The 14196-nt window shown below is 69.9% G+C and overlaps 3 protein-coding genes across 5 annotated transcripts in view; 2 read left to right on the top strand and 1 right to left on the bottom strand.

Annotated features, from left to right (window-relative positions):
- The first annotated feature begins 408 nt into the window (after window positions 1–408).
- On the top strand, window positions 409–2757 carry LOC129734825 (ATP-dependent lipid A-core flippase-like). Its single transcript, XM_055700065.1, has 3 exons — window positions 409–702; window positions 780–918; window positions 2584–2757. The coding sequence occupies exons 1-3, from the start codon at window positions 436–438 to the stop codon at window positions 2637–2639; spliced, it is 462 nt and encodes a 153-aa protein (XP_055556040.1). The 5' UTR covers window positions 409–435; the 3' UTR covers window positions 2640–2757.
- Window positions 2758–4545: 1788 nt separating this feature from the next.
- Window positions 4546–6484, bottom strand: LOC106631109 (uncharacterized). 3 transcript variants are annotated; one of them, XM_055700078.1, is made up of 4 exons: window positions 6300–6484; window positions 5586–5764; window positions 4874–4934; window positions 4546–4763 (listed from the first exon to the last, which is right to left on the bottom strand). In XM_055700078.1, exons 1-4 carry the CDS (start codon window positions 6467–6469, stop codon window positions 4562–4564), a joined length of 612 nt encoding a protein of 203 aa, XP_055556053.1. In that variant the 5' UTR covers window positions 6470–6484; the 3' UTR covers window positions 4546–4561. The 3 variants fall into 3 exon arrangements, with proteins under 3 accessions (XP_055556053.1, XP_055556056.1, XP_055556054.1); XM_055700081.1 differs by having other exon boundaries at window positions 4887–4934; XM_055700079.1 differs by having other exon boundaries at window positions 4546–4755; window positions 4887–4934.
- Window positions 6485–8845: 2361 nt separating this feature from the next.
- Window positions 8846–14196, top strand: part of LOC129734824 (flotillin-1-like) — a 7180-nt gene continuing 1829 nt past the window's right edge. The window contains 12 exon segments of the mRNA XM_055700064.1: window positions 8846–8965; window positions 9071–9146; window positions 9260–9350; window positions 10169–10312; window positions 11483–11602; window positions 12064–12069; window positions 12071–12160; window positions 12718–12870; window positions 12982–13134; window positions 13136–13164; window positions 13781–13826; window positions 13943–14081. Coding sequence (XP_055556039.1) covers window positions 8923–8965; window positions 9071–9146; window positions 9260–9350; window positions 10169–10312; window positions 11483–11602; window positions 12064–12069; window positions 12071–12160; window positions 12718–12870; window positions 12982–13134; window positions 13136–13164; window positions 13781–13826; window positions 13943–14081 — 1090 coding nt within the window. The 5' untranslated portion in view covers window positions 8846–8922.

The following is a 14196-nucleotide window of genomic DNA, read 5'->3' as shown; positions in this document are numbered from 1 at the left end:
CGGCCACCCTGTGTCACCAGCAGGTCCCCACGGCCACCCTGTGTCCCCAGCCACCCCCAAGATGTCCCCACAGCCACCCTGTGTCACCAGCAGGTCCCCATGGCCACCCCGTGTCCCCAGCCACCCCCAAGATGTCCCCACAGCCACCTCCGAGATGTCCCCATGGCCATCCTGTGTCACCAGCAGGTCCCCAGGGCCACCCCGTGTCCCCAGCCACCCCCAAGATGTCCCCACGGCCACCCCCAAGATGTCCCCACGGCCACCTCCGAGATGTCCCCCACGGCCACCCTATGTCCCCAGCCACCCCGGAGATGTCCCCACGGCCACCCTATGTCCCCAGCCACCCCCGAGATGTCCCCCACAGCCACCCCTGTGTCCCCAGCCACCCCCAAGATGTCCCCACGGCCACCTCCAAGATGTCCCCACGGCCACCCCATGTCCCCAGCTACCCCCACCCCCTCCCCCCCAGCCTTCCCGGCCGTCCCCGCCGTGTCCTCGCCGTGTCCCCGCCGTGTCCCCACGCTGTCCCCTCCGCCGCAGGTGACCGCCGTCCTGCAGGACCCGGTGCTCTTCTCCCGCTCGCTCCACGACAACGTGGCCTACGGGGCGGGGGGCTGCGGCCGGCGGGGGGTGGCGGGGGGCGGCGCAGCGGGCGGGGGCCCACGGCTTCATCAACCCGCCTGCCCCGCGGCTACGACACGGGTACGTCGCGTGTGTCCCCCCCTCGGTGTCCCCCTGTGTGTCCCCCCCCCCCCCCCTCACCCCCCCGTGTCGCGCAGAGGTGGGCGAGCGGGGGCGCGCGGCTCTCCGGGGGGCAGCGGCAGGGGGTGGCCATCGCCCGCGCGCTGCTCAGGGACCCCCCGTGTCCTCGTCCTCGACGAGCCCACCAGCGCCCTGGACACCGACGGCCGGCGGCAGGTGGGAGGTGACACCCGTGTCCCCCGGGTCCCCCAGGGTCCCCCTGGGGTGGGAGGTGACACCCGTGTCCCCCGGGTCCCCCAGGGGTGGGAGGTGACACCCGTGTCCCCCAAGTCCCCCTGGGGTGGGAGGTGACACCCGTGTCCCCCGTGTCCCCCAGGGTCCCCCAGGGGTGGGAGGTGACACCCGTGTCCCCCGTGTCCCCCTGGGGTGGGAGGTGACACCCGTGTCCCCCGGGTCCCCCAGGGGTGGGAGGTGACACCCGTGTCCCCCGTGTCCCCCTGGGGTGGGAGGTGACACCCGTGTCCCCCGGGTCCCCCAGGGTCCCCCTGGGGTGGGAGGTGACACCCGTGTCCCCCAAGTCCCCCTGGGGTGGGAGGTGACACCCGTGTCCCCCGGGTCCCCCAGGGTCCCCCTGGGGTGGGAGGTGACACCCGTGTCCCCCGGGTCCCCCAGGGTCCCCCTGGGGTGGGACGGTGACACCCGTGTCCCCCGTGTCCCCCTGGGGTGGGAGGTGACACCCGTGTCCCCCGGGTCCCCCTGGGGTGGGAGGTGACACCCGTGTCCCCCGGGTCCCCCAGGGTCCCCCTGGGGTGGGAGGTGACACCCGTGTCCCCCAAGTCCCCCTGGGGTGGGAGGTGACACCCGTGTCCCCCGGGTCCCCCAGGGGTGGGAGGTGACACCCGTGTCCCCCAGGTCCCCCAGGGGTGGGAGGTGACACCCGTGTCCCCCAGGGTCCCCCAGGGTTTGCTCCTTCCCTTGGCCCCTGCTGGACCCCGTGTCCCCCTCGGTCCCCAGCCCCGGTGTCCCCTGGGGCCCTGTCTCCCCTGGGTCCCCGTGTCACCTTGTCCCCTCGGTCCCCAGCCCCGGTGTCCCCTGGGGTCCCGTCTCCCCTGGGTCCCCGTGTCACCTTGTCCCCGTGTCCCCTCGGTCCCCAGCCCCGGTGTCCCCTGGGGTCCCGTCTCCCCTGGGTCCCCGTGTCACCTTGTCCCCGTGTCCCCTCGGTCCCCAGCCCCGGTGTCCCCTGGGGTCCTGTCTCCCCTGGGTCCCCGTGTCACCTTGTCCCCGTGTCCCCTCGGTCCCCAGCCCTGGTGTCCCCCTGGGGTCCTGTCTCCCCTGGGTCCCCGTGTCACCTTGTCCCCGTGTCCCCTCGGTCCCCAGCCCCGGTGTCCCCTGGCCCTGGGTCCCCGTGTCACCTTGTCCCCGTGTCCCCTCGGTCCCCAGCCCCGGTGTCCCCTGGGGCCCTGGGGCCCCGTGTCACCTTGTCCCTGTGTCCCCTCGGTCCTCAGTCCTTGCCCCTCGTGTCCCCGTGTCCCCGTGTCCTTGCCCGTCTTGTCCCCGTGTCCCCGTGTCCTTGCCCCTCATGTCCCCATGTCCTTGTGTCCCCGTGTCCCTCTGTCCTTGCCCCTCGTGTCCCCATGTCCCCGTGCCCTTGCCCCTCATGTCCCCGTGTCCCCATGTCCTTGCCCCTTGTGTCCCCGTGCCCTTGCCCCTCGTGTCCCCGTGTCCCCGTGTCCTTGCCCCTCGTGTCCCCGTGTCCTTGCCCCTCGTGTCCCCGTGCCCCCTGTGTCGCAGCCCCCGTGGCCCCGTGTCCCTGCACCCCGTGGCCCCCAGCCCCCCTGTCCCCTCGCACCTGGCCCCCCCGACGGTGCCCACCCGCCGCAGGTGGAGCAGGAGATCTCCGGAGCCAGCGGGGCCGGGGCGCGCGGTGCTGCTGGTGACGAGGCAGGTGGCCCTGGCCGGGCCTGCGCGCAGCGGGTGGCCGTGCTGGAGGGGGGGCGGCTGCACCAGCTGGAGACCCCCGGGGAGCTGCTGCACCGCCACGGCCGCTACTGGCACCTGCTGGGGGGGGAGGGGCGAGGGGCAGGGGGGGCTGGGGGCACGGGGCGGGAGGGTGAGGGGCGGCGGGAGCTGGGGACGGGGCCACCAAGGGATGGGGACACCACAGACGATGAGGACACCAGGAGCAGGGATGGGGACACCGGGGACAGGGACGGGGACACTGGGGGATGGGATAGGGGGCAGCGAGAGCAGGGACGGGGACACTGGGGACAGGGAGGGGGACACCGGGGACAGGGATGGGGACACTGGGGGATGGGATAGGGGCAGCAAGAGCAGGGACAGGGACACTGGGGACAGGGAGGGGGACACCGGGGACAGGGACGGGGACACTGGGGGATGGGATAGGGACAGCAAGAGCAGGGACGGGGACACTGGGGACAGGGAGGGGGACACCGGGGACAGGGACGGGGACACTGGGGACAGGGATGGGGACACCGGGGACAGGGATGGGGACACCGGGGACAGGGACAGGGACACTGGGGGATGGGATAGGGGCAGCAAGAGCAGGGACGGGGACACTGGGGACAGGGATGGGGACACCGGGGACAGGGACGGGGACACTGGGGGATGGGATAGGGACAGCAAGAACAGGGACAGCAAGAACAGGGACAGGGACACTGGGGACACCGGGGACAGGGATGGGGACACTGGGGGATGGGATAGGGACAGCAAGAACAGGGACAGGGACACTGGGGACAGGGATGGGGACACCGGGGACAGGGATGGGGACACTGGGGGATGGGATAGGGACAGCAAGAGCAGGGACGGGGACACTGGGGACAGGGAGGGGGACACCGGGGACAGGGATGGGGACACTGGGGACAGGGACGGGGACACCGGGGACAGGGATGGGGACACCGGGGGATGGGATAGGGGCAGCAAGAGCAGGGACGGGGACACTGGGGACAGGGATGGGGACACTGGGGGATGGGATAGGGGCAGCAAGAGCAGGGACGGGGACACTGGGGACAGGGATGGGGACACCGGGGACAGGGATGGGGACACTGGGGGATGGGATAGGGGCAGCGAGAGCAGGGATGGGGACACTGGGGACAGGGACACTGGGGACAGGAACACTGGGGACACCGGGGACAGGGATGGGGACACTGGGGGATGGGATAGGGGCAGTAAGAGCAGGGACAGGGACACTGGGGACAGGGATGGGGACACCCAGAGCTGTGACAAGGGACTGTGGGAGCAGTGACAGGAGGGTGTGGGTGCCAGGCTGAGCACCCCATGGTGACCACGGGTGGCACCGGGGCTGGTGACCGTGGGGGCCACCCATGGGACACGGAGTTGGGAATAAAATCCTCGTTTCTACCCAGGATGCATTGGGGGACGCTAAAATGGGGGGGGGGGGGGTGGTTGGAGACTGGGGGGGGGGGGGGGTAGGGGGGAGCAGAGGGCGGCGGGATTGGGGGAGGGGTGGTCACTCTTCCCCCGTTGGGACACGGGTTTGTACAAAATAAAGCAGAAGGGGGGGGTGGGGGGTGGGGGTGTCACCACCCGTCTCGCCAGGGCCCCAAAACCGCGCGCAGGATTCGAGGCGTGGCCGGAGCCGTGCCCCGGATGGGGGGACCCGCGCTGCCGCCGCTACACGCCACGCGCCGCCCTGGCTGGAGCGGCAGCGGCCCCCCCGGTGCCCCCCCCCCTGCGTCCCCAAGACCGCGCAGCGGACGACGCCTCGCCCCGCGAGGGCTGCGATGAAGAAAATCCGCTCGATCCCGGCCCAAACGCGCCCACCCGTCGCGCCGGGGCAGCGGGAGAAGGCACCGCAGCCGGCCCGAGGGGGAACAAGCATTTATTGCGCACGCCGGGACATACGCGCGTGCAGCAGAAGCCACTTAGAATCTCCCAGTTCGAAGGCGGGGAATAATTGCAGTGCCTCATTAGGAAGGCAATTAGGAAAGTTCACGCCGCCAGCAGAACCGCCGCGGCGGCGGCAGAGAGTGAGCAGTGGCAGCAGGATGAGCAATCCGCTTTTGGGGCGCAGCCCTTCTTCACTGCAGACAGAAAGGGGCATCAGCCTCGGCCGCGCGTCGCGCCCCCAGCCCCTCGCAGCCCCCCCGGGCCCTGCCCTCCTCCCGCACCCCCCTCTGGAAGGTCATCGTACCCCCCGACGTTACCGTCCTCCAGGATGTCGCAGCCCTTCATGGTCTGTACTGTGTGAGCCCCTGAAACACGACCAGGGAGACGAGGCTGAGGAGCTGCTGCAGCCCTGGGCCTTCAGGGGGGCGCGGACCCCCGGCAGCGCCCCCGATCCCAGCCCTGTGCCAGGCCTGGGGGGGAATCGGGCACCGGCACGAGGGTGCCCCCGGCGCGCGGGGTGTCACCTAGAGCTGGGATGGCGCCCCGGGACAGCGAGGGGCTGGGCGGGGGTCCCAAACGCCGGGGGCAGGGGACAAACAAGCAGGCGGGGGGCGGTGGGGGGAGCCCCTCCGACTCCGAGAGGGGGGGCCTGAGTGCTTGGGGCTGGGGCACCGCAGGGGGGGAGCCCCTCTGGTGCTGGGGGTCTCACTGCCGTGGGGATGGCGAGGGGCTGGGAGGGGGCGGCCAGCCCTGGGCTGGGGTCCTGGGCACTGGGGGGGGGGAGGGGAGGGACACGCACAGGGCCGGGGTGCTCAGAAGCCCCCCCAGCCCCCAGCCCTGGCACAGGGGATCCCAATGCTGTGGGGCTGGGACGGGGCAGCCGGGACCCCCTCGGGTTGGGGGACAGGGGGGCTGGGAGCGCTGTGACAATGACAGCAGGCAGGGCAGGGCCTTGGGTGGGGGGAGGGGGGGGAGGAACTCTCCCGGCCCACGGAGCCCCCCCAGCCCGCACTCACCCTCTCCCTCCGTGCTATTTTGGTCTGGCATGTCTGGTACTGGGGGCCCAGAGCCCCCCTCATCCAGTCCGCCGTGGGCTCCATCCTCACCGTCTCCCTGTGGCAGCGCATGAAGGTCATCTCGTCGATGTCCCTCGTAGCACAACCCCACCCCGGGCTGGGCTGCGACATGTGGGGTCCTGTGGGGACACGGAGGGGCGGTGAGGGGGTGGGGGGCAGCAGGGTTAGGGTGGGGGGGGTGCCCGGGGGGTACAGGCGGGCAGGGAACCTGGGGGGGGGGGTCCCATGGGAGCGGAACAGGGGGTGGGGGGCAGCCTCAGGGGGGATGCGACTGGTGGGGCGACGCTGGGGAGCGAGGGGGGTCCTGGCTCCCTGGAAGGGGAGCCCGGGGGGGGGGGGGCGATCAAAGGGGGGAGGGGGCCGAGGTGCCCAGGAAGGGGGTTCATGGGGGTTCCCGAGGTCACGGAAAGCAGTTCCAGTGGAGGGTGCTGAGGAGCGGGGCAAGGGGGACGGTCGGAGGGGGGTGGCAGTACCCGGGGGTGTCCCGGGGCCAAGCACAGGGGGTCCGGGGTGGGCTGGGGCTGAGGAAAGGGGGTCCAGGGGAGTTTGGGCGGCCAGGAAAGGGGGGTCCAGGGGGACCCCGGGGCCCAGGACAGGGGGTTCGGGGTGTCAGGGCCCTGGAAAGGGGGTCCTGGGGTCCCCGCCCGCGCTCACCGGCCGGCGTCCTCCAGAGGACCTTCAGCAGCAGCAGCAGCCCCAGTGACAGCGACAGCCCCAGCCCAAGCCCCAGCCCCAGCCCCAGCCCCATCGCCCCGCTCCGCTCCGCTCCGCCGCCGCGCTCGGCCTGAGCCCCGGAGCCTGGCCCCGCCCCGCCCGCCCGCCATTGGAGCTGCCGCAGCCCGCCCGCCAATGGCAGCGCCAGCCGCCTCTGACGTCACCGGGCGCCGGGCAGATCCCGGCTCCGCGGGTTGCAAACGAAAGCGAAAGCGAGAGCGGCAGCGCGCGGCGGGCGGGGCCCGTGGCCCCACGCGCTGCGTCACCTCGGAGCGCGAGGCACCGGCCCGGCGACAGCGGCGGCCCAGCGGCCCGGCGGGGCGTCCGCTCAGGGCGCGAGGCCGCCTTGGCCCGCTGCGTCGGCTCGGAGCGGGAGCCCTTCTCAGCGACCGCGTCGGCTCGGAGCGGGAGCCCTTCTCAGCGACCGCGTCGGCTCGGAGCGGGAGCCCTTCTCAGCGACCGCGTCATCAGAGCGGGAGCCCTTCTCAGCGACCGCGTCGGCTCGGAGCGGGAGCCCTTCTCAGCGACCGCGTCGGCTCGGAGCGGGAGCCCTTCTCAGCGACCGCGTTCGTCCCAGCAACTGCATCTTCTCAGCGCATGAGGCTGCCTCCTAAGTCACTGCGCTCCTCCCAGCGACTGCGTTTGCCCAGCGACGGCGTCCTCTCAGAGCGCGAGGCCGTCTTCTCAGCGACTGCATTTGTCTCAGTGACTGTGTTCACCCCAGCGACCGCGTCCTCTCAGAGCGCGAGGCCGCCTTCTCGGTGACTGCGTCGTCTCGCGGCAGGAGACACCTTCTCGGCAACTGCGTTCGTCCCAGGGGTGGGGGTGGCCACTCTGCCCCTGTTGGGACACGGGTTTGTACAAAATAAAGCAGAAGGGGGGGGTGGGGGTGTCACCACCCGTCTCGCCAGGGCCCCAAAACCGCGCGCAGGATTCGAGGCGCGGCCAGAGCCGTGCCCCGGATGGGGGGGACCCGCGCTGCCTGGCTCCCGCTGGCCACGCTGCCGCCGCTACGAGCCACACGCCGCCCTGGCTGGAGCGGCAGCGGCCCCCCCGGGTCCCCAAGACCGCGCACCAGACGATGCCTCGCCCCCAGGAGAAATGAAAAATGTACTTTCAGGTCTCCTGAAACCAGTAACTCCTACAGTTGATGCGTATATTAAGCAATGGGCTGTTGCACAAAGGACAAATAACTTCATCTCCGCCTCCTTCAACTTTTTAAATCTAAATAATTAACTTTCTTGGCTTTTTTTTCCCCATAGCCAAGAGGAATGTGCCATGGGACGTTTCACTGGTACAGATCAGGTTGGTTTTCTTTTTAGCTAGAAATACTTTGAGCTCTCTCTTCCTTTGCCTTACTTTGCAACTAAAACCAGGGTACCAGAATGCGGATCTTCTATTAGCTAACGCCATCTACATCCAAAATGAAAGTTGTAGTTTTAAAACTTCATAATTTTACTGACACCCAAACTGAATATAATCAATCAAGGAATAATAATTTTCTTAAACCATTGCTTTTTTTTTTTTTAGCCCCTTCATTATACCACTGATATAAGTCCAAACTTCCAACAGACTTTTCTGGAAGTTTAGCAAGGGCTGCAGTGAAGAAAATCCACTCGACCGCGGCCCAAACCCGTCCACCCCTCGAGCCGGGGCAGCGGGAGCAGCGTGGGCCGTGGTCGAAGGCACCGCAGCCGGCCCGAGGGGGAACAAGCCTTTATTGCGCGACAGGTGCAGCAAAAGCCACTTAGAATCTCCCAGTTCGAACACTGGGAATAATTGCAGTGCCTAATTAGGAAGGCAATTAGGAAAATAAGTTCACGCTGCCCTCAGTAACCGGCAGGCCTCTCCAGCCCTTTAACCCCTTCCCCCCGGCCCAGAGCCAATGGGTGACCCCATGGACCCGGCCACTCCGCTCGTCGCCCGCCCCGACAGCCCCGGGGACAGCTCTGAGGGGCGGGCAGCACCGTGGAAGATCGCCGGCCCGACCCCATTCTCCAGCCGGGGGTCGCGGCGACAGAACCCCCCCCCCCCACCGCAACCCCCCAACCCCTCTTACCGTTCCGCCCCCAAAATGGCGGCCGCGCTCCCCTCACGGCGTTACTGGCCGCCTTCCCGCCCTCGCGGCGCGGCCAATGGGACGCCGCGGAGGTGGTGACGTCACGGGTCGCCGGGTAGAACAGGGAGGAAGGGCGGGAAGAAGAGGGGACAACATGGCCGCCTGAGGGGGAGCGCGGCTTTGGCGACTGAAGGGCCGGGAAGGTACCGCTGTACCCACCACCCCCACCCCCACCCCCCCGCCGTGTTTACTCGCCCAAAGCTGGGCCAGCTAGCCACCGGGAGGCGGAGGGGCCAGGCCTGGGCGGCGCTGCCGCGGGGGATGCCGGGATTGTGGCGGGTGGGGCGGCGGCGCTGCCGCGGGGGATGCCGGGATTGTGGCGGGTGGGGCCGCGCCGCAGCGGGAGGAGCGGCCGCTGAGGTGAGGGGAGGGGGAGGGGGAGGGGAGGTCGGTGCTGGATCCCGGTGCTGGATCCCGGGTCTCCCCACAGCTTCCCTCGCCGAGATGTTCTTCACGTGTGGCCCCAACGAGGCCATGGTGGTGTCTGGTGAGTCGCCTCCCCCCCCCCCCCCCCCCCCCCGCCCCTGGAATCCTAAAGGGGGGTGGGGGTCCCATCCCCCCCCTCCCCTCCCTCCCTCCATGTCCCCCGCAGGTTTCTGCCGCAGCCCCCCCGTGATGGTGGCCGGGGGGCGGGTGCTGGTGGTGCCGTGCCTGCAGCAGATCCAGCGGTGAGGGGGGTACCCGGGGGGGGGAGGGAGGGGGGGAGGGGGATGGGGGGGGGGCCTGTGTGACGGGAGAGGAAAGATGGGGGGACACAGGGTGACGCTCCGTCCTCCCCCAGGATCTCCCTGAACACCCTGACCCTCAATGTGCGCAGTGAGAAGGTGTACACCCGCCACGGCGTCCCCATCTCCGTCACCGGCATCGCGCAGGTACCCCTCCCCCCTCCCCCACCCCCCCGGGTGTCCCCCCTCCCCCCCCCCCCCCGGGTGTGTGTCCCCCCCCCGTGTCCCTACAGCTGCCACCATCCCTCCCAGCGGGGCTGCTGCAGCCCCCTTTAAGTGATTTGAGGTGGGGGTGGGGTCCTGGGTGTGTGTGTGTGTGTGTGTGTGACCCCCCCCCCCTCCCCTCCCCCCCCCCCCCAGAAACGTGACTCCCCCCACGGATCCCCGAGTGCGGGACGGACCCGCTGCGCTTCGCCCTCTGCGCCTACACGGCCCAGGGTGGGACCCCCAAGACCCCCCCCCCCCAAAAAAAACCGGGACACCCCCCCCCCCCGACCCCTCCCCACCCCCCCAGGACCTCCCGGAACCCCCCAAACCCCAGGGACTCCCCCATCCCCACCCCCCCCCATCCCCCACCAGGAGCCCCCCGGGACCCCCCCACCCCAGGACCCTCCCCCTTAAAACGGCAATATCGTGGTGAAACGCCCCCTCCCCCTCCACTTTGTGGGACCCCTGAAAAGGGGCGATGTGGTGGTGGAGCCCCCTGAGACCCCCTGCAGCCGGGGGGGGGGGGGGGGGAGGGGACACAGCCCTTTTAAAAGGGTTTAACCCCCCCTCGGTAAGGGGCAGCAGCACCTTAAAAGCAGCTTATTTCCCCCAAAAAAGTGTCGGCGTGGTCTGCCCCTCCCCCACAAGGGAGCAGCTGTTTAATATCTTTATCGCAATAAATTTATAGCTCTTAAAGGGGCCGCGCGGTGCTGGCTCCCCCCCCAGGGTGGGCGTGGCTTTGCTGTGCCCGGCTGCAGGTGAAGATCCAGGGGCAGAACAAGGAGATGCTGGCGGCCGCCTGCCAGATGTTCCTGGGCAAGTCGGAGAGCGAGATCGCCCAGATCGCCCTGGAGACCCTGGAAGGCCACCAGCGCGCCATCATGGCCCACATGACGGTGGAGGTGAGAGGGGTGGGGCCGGCCACGCCCTTTGGGGGCCGGCCACGCCCCTTCAAAGGGGCACGCCCTCGTGGAAGGCACTTTTTACCCCTTTTGAGGGGGTGACACCCCCTTGACCCCCGAAAGGCCCCACCCCCTTGGGGGGTGACACCCCCCCCCACCCCCAAAAAGCCCCGCCCCTTTGGGGGTGACCCCCCACTCCCAAAAGGCCCCACCCTTCGGGACTTGACACCCCCCCCCACTCCCAAAAAAACCCCGCCCCTTGGGGGGAGACCCACCTCCACCCCCAAAAATCCACGTTCCTCGGGGGGGTGACACCCCCCCCCCTCGCCCCCAAAAGGCCCCACCCCTTTGGGGGTGACAACCCCCTCCCCCAAAAGGCCCCACCCCTTGAGAGGTGACACCCCCCCCACCCCTATAAAGCCTCTTTTTTTAGGGGGTGACCCCCCACCCCCAAAAAGCCACGTTCCTTGGGGGGTGACCCCCCCCTCCCCCCCAAAAGGCCATGCCCCTTGGGGGGTGACCCACCACCCACCCCCAAAAGGCCCCGCCCCTTTGGGGGTGACCCCCCCACACCCCCAAAAGGCCCCGCCCCTTGAGACGTGACACCCCCCCCCACCCCTAAAAAAGCCCCTTTCTTTGGGGGGTGAAGCCCCCCACCCCCAAAAAGCCACGTTCCTTGGGGGGTGCAAAAAGGCCCCGCCCCTTTTGGGGGTGACCCCCCCATCCTCAGAAGGCCCCGCCCCTTGGGGGGTGACACGCCCCATCCTCAAAAGGCCCTGCCCCTTGGGGGGTGACACCCCCCACCCCCGAAAAGCCCCTTTCTTTATGGGGTGACGCCCCCCACCCCCATAAAAACCCCATCCCCTTGGGGTGGTGACACCCCCCCACCCCCAAAAGGCCCCACCCCCTTGGGGGCTGACACCCCCCACCCCCAAAAGGCCCCGCCCCTTGGGGGGTGGCCCCCCCCCACCCCAAAAATCCCCCCCCTCCCAAAAAGCTTCTTTCTTTGTGGGTGACACCCCCCCCCCCCGCCCCATCCTCAAAAGGCCTCACCCCTTGGGGGGGGGGGGTGTGACACCCCCTCTCATCCCAAAAAACCCCGCCCCTTGGGGTGGCCCCACCCCCCTAAGCCCCACCCCCTAAGCCCCACCCCCCACGCCTCCCGCCCAGGAGATCTACAAGGACCGGCAGAAGTTCTCGGAGCAGGTTTTCAACGTGGCCTCATCCGACCTCGTCAACATGGGGATCAGCGTGGTCAGCTACACCCTGAAGGACATCCACGATGACCAGGTGACACCGGGGGGACGGGGACGGGACAACGGGGGGGGGGGGGGAACAGGGTGGGGACGGGGGTTGTCAGCGTGGCCGGCTGGTACTGGGGACGCTGGGGGGGGGGCGGGGATGCGGTGGGGATGGAGATAGAACCGTGGTGGTACTGGGGGTCCAGGGGGGCGGTGGGGACGGTGACCCGGGGATGGGGGTCACAGAAAAAGGGATGTGGGGACAGAGAGGGGGACAGGGAGATGGCGGGGGGGGGGGGACACCGGGGTGGGGACGGGGACACCGGGGGGGTGCAGGGACTGGGGACATCCAGCCGCGGGATGGGGGGACAATACAGGGCCGGGGCCATCTCCAGTGTCCCCCAGGGCCACCAGCGCTTGCTGGGGCAGGGGTGGCCGGAGTCCTGGAGGGGGGGCAGGGTGGGACAGGGGCTGTGACAGTGTGTCCCCTCCCCCCTCCCCCGTCCCCAGGACTACCCTGCACTCGCTGGGGAAGGGCCGGACGGCGCAGGTCCAGCGTGACGCCCGTGTGGGGGAGGCCGAGGCCAAGCGGGACGCCGGCATCCGCGTGAGCCTGTCACCTCTGTCACCCCCGCGCCCCCCCTGGGCCCCCCTGCGTCCCGTATGTGCCCACGTCCGTGTCCCCCCCCCCCCATTTCCTCGCTGAGGCTTCTAGATCCCCCACAACATGTCAGCGCCCCTCCCCCCACCCCCCAGTGCACTTCCGATGCCACCAGGTTGTTTCTGAGGTCCCTGTGGCTCTCCACGTCCCCCTCCGGTGTCCCTGGGACCCTTGGCTGCCCGTGTCCCCCCACGTCCCATCCCCCTCCGGTGTCCCTGGGACCCTCGGCTGCCCATGTCCCCCCACGTCCCATCCCCCTCCGGTGTCCCTGGGACCCTCGGCTGCCCGTGTCCCCCCATGTCACCCCAACCCCCGGTGTTCCTCCATCTCCCCCAACGTCCCCCCACCTCTCCAGCCCCACGGTGTCCCCGCACCCCCACCCCTCGTGTCCCCCATCGCCACGTACAATGTCCCAGCGTCTCCGTGCCCCGCCCCCAACCTCCAGCGTCCCCCCTTGTCCCCGTGCCGCCCCAGTGTCCCCCCACGTCCCTGTGTCCCCGCAGGAGGCACGGGCGCGCCAGGAGCAGGTCTCGGCGCAGCTGCTGAGCGAGACGGCGATGGCACAGGCCCAGCGCGACTTCCAGGTGCAGCAGGCGCTGTGCGACGCCGCCGTCAGCGCCCGCAAGGCCCAGGCCGACCTGGCCTACCAGCTGCAGGTGCGACAGACACCTGGGTGTCCCCCCACCTCCTGACTGCCTGGGTCCACCCCTCCCCCTCCCCGCCCGCCTGGGGGCCATCGCAGGGCTGAGGGGGTGCCGCGGGCGCAGGTGGCGAGGACGAAGCAGCAGATCGAGGAGCAGCGGGCGCAGGTGCAGGTGGTGGAGCGAGCGCAGCAGGTGCAGCTGCAGGAGCACGAGATCGGCCGCCGTGAGCGCGAGCTGGAGGCCACTGTCCGTAAACCCGCCGAGGCTGAGCGTTACCCGCCTGGAGCGCCTGGCCGAGGCCCAGCGGTGAGCCCTGCCCCCACACTGGCAAGTCGTGTGTCGTCCGTCCCCCCGTGTCCGTCCCCCCCCCCAGCTTCTGCCCCCCACCACCCTGGCAAAGCCATGGCCCCTTTAAGGGAAGCATTGCCCCTTTAAAGGGGAGCCCCACCCTTTTCCACTAAGCCACACCCCCACCTTGATGGGTCGCACCACTTTGGTGGGTACCACTCCCTTGGGTGTAGCCGTTGCCCCTTTAAAGGGGAGCCCCGCCCCTTTCTACCAAACCACGCCCCCACCTTGGTGGGTCCCACCCCCTTGGGTGGAGCCGTTTTCCCTTTAAGGGAGGCATTGCCCCTTTAAAGAAGCCCCGCCCCATATTGTGGGCCCCACCACTCTGCCTTGAGGTGATGCTCTTTTAAAGGGAGCCCCGCCCCTCCCAGTAAGCCACGCCCCCCACGACCCTGAAGCGACCCGTTTAAAGCAGCCCTGCCCCTTCGCAGGCCCCACCCCCCCCCCCCCAGGCACGAGCCTGGTGTGGCTGTGTCCCTTTTAAGGCCCTTTTACCATGAGGCCCCGCCCCCCGGGAAAGCCCCGCCCCCTCCCACCAAGCCACGCCCCCTCTCAAGCCACGCCCCCTCTACAGCTTGCAGGTGATGATGCAGGCGGAGGCGGAGGCCGAAGCCATGAGGGTGAGTCCGAAGGGGGGGGGGGGTGTGTGTGTCACGCCCCCGCTGGGGTGGGGCAGGGGGCGGAGCCACAGGCAGGGGGCGGAGCCGCAAGGCATGGCCCCTTCCCCGCCCCGCAGGTGACGGGGGCAGCGCGAGCGGCAGCGGTGGCGGCGCGGGCGCGGGCGGAGGCGGCGCAGACGGCGGCCAAGGCGGAGGCGTTCCGGCAGTACCAGGACGCCGCCGTCGTCGACATGGTGCTGCAGCGCCTGCCCCCAGGTGGGGGAGGGGCTCGGGGGGGGGGGGGATTTGGGGTCCTTCGTGGGGGTGGGGGCAGTTTGGGGGGTCTGGGGGGGGGGTTGGGGTCCCTCCGTGGGGGTGGGGTCTCCATGGG

This window comes from Falco cherrug (assembly GCF_023634085.1).
Source record: "Falco cherrug isolate bFalChe1 chromosome 21 unlocalized genomic scaffold, bFalChe1.pri SUPER_21_unloc_1, whole genome shotgun sequence".
NCBI lineage: Eukaryota > Metazoa > Chordata > Aves > Falconiformes > Falconidae > Falco > Falco cherrug.
The sequence above is the reverse complement of the archived record's forward strand: the minus strand, read 5'-3'. Positions and strand labels throughout refer to the sequence as shown.

Bases quoted from the DNA above. Each gene is read 5' to 3' on its own strand.
- LOC129734825 (XM_055700065.1), top strand. From the start codon at position 436: ATGTCCCCAGCTACCCCCACCCCCTCCCCCCCAGCCTTCCCGGCCGTC. The intron at 703-779 runs GTACGTCGCGTG...CGTGTCGCGCAG, and splicing joins GCCCCGCGGCTACGACACGG to AGGTGGGCGAGCGGGGGCGC. The intron at 919-2,583 runs GTGGGAGGTGAC...CACCCGCCGCAG, and splicing joins ACACCGACGGCCGGCGGCAG to GTGGAGCAGGAGATCTCCGG.
- LOC106631109 (XM_055700078.1), bottom strand. From the start codon at position 6,469: ATGGCGGGCGGGCGGGGCGGGGCCAGGCTCCGGGGCTCAGGCCGAGCG. The intron at 5,765-6,299 runs GTGAGCGCGGGC...GTGTCCCCACAG, and splicing joins CCTCTGGAGGACGCCGGCCG to GACCCCACATGTCGCAGCCC. The intron at 4,935-5,585 runs GTGAGTGCGGGC...GTCGTGTTTCAG, and splicing joins AAATAGCACGGAGGGAGAGG to GGGCTCACACAGTACAGACC.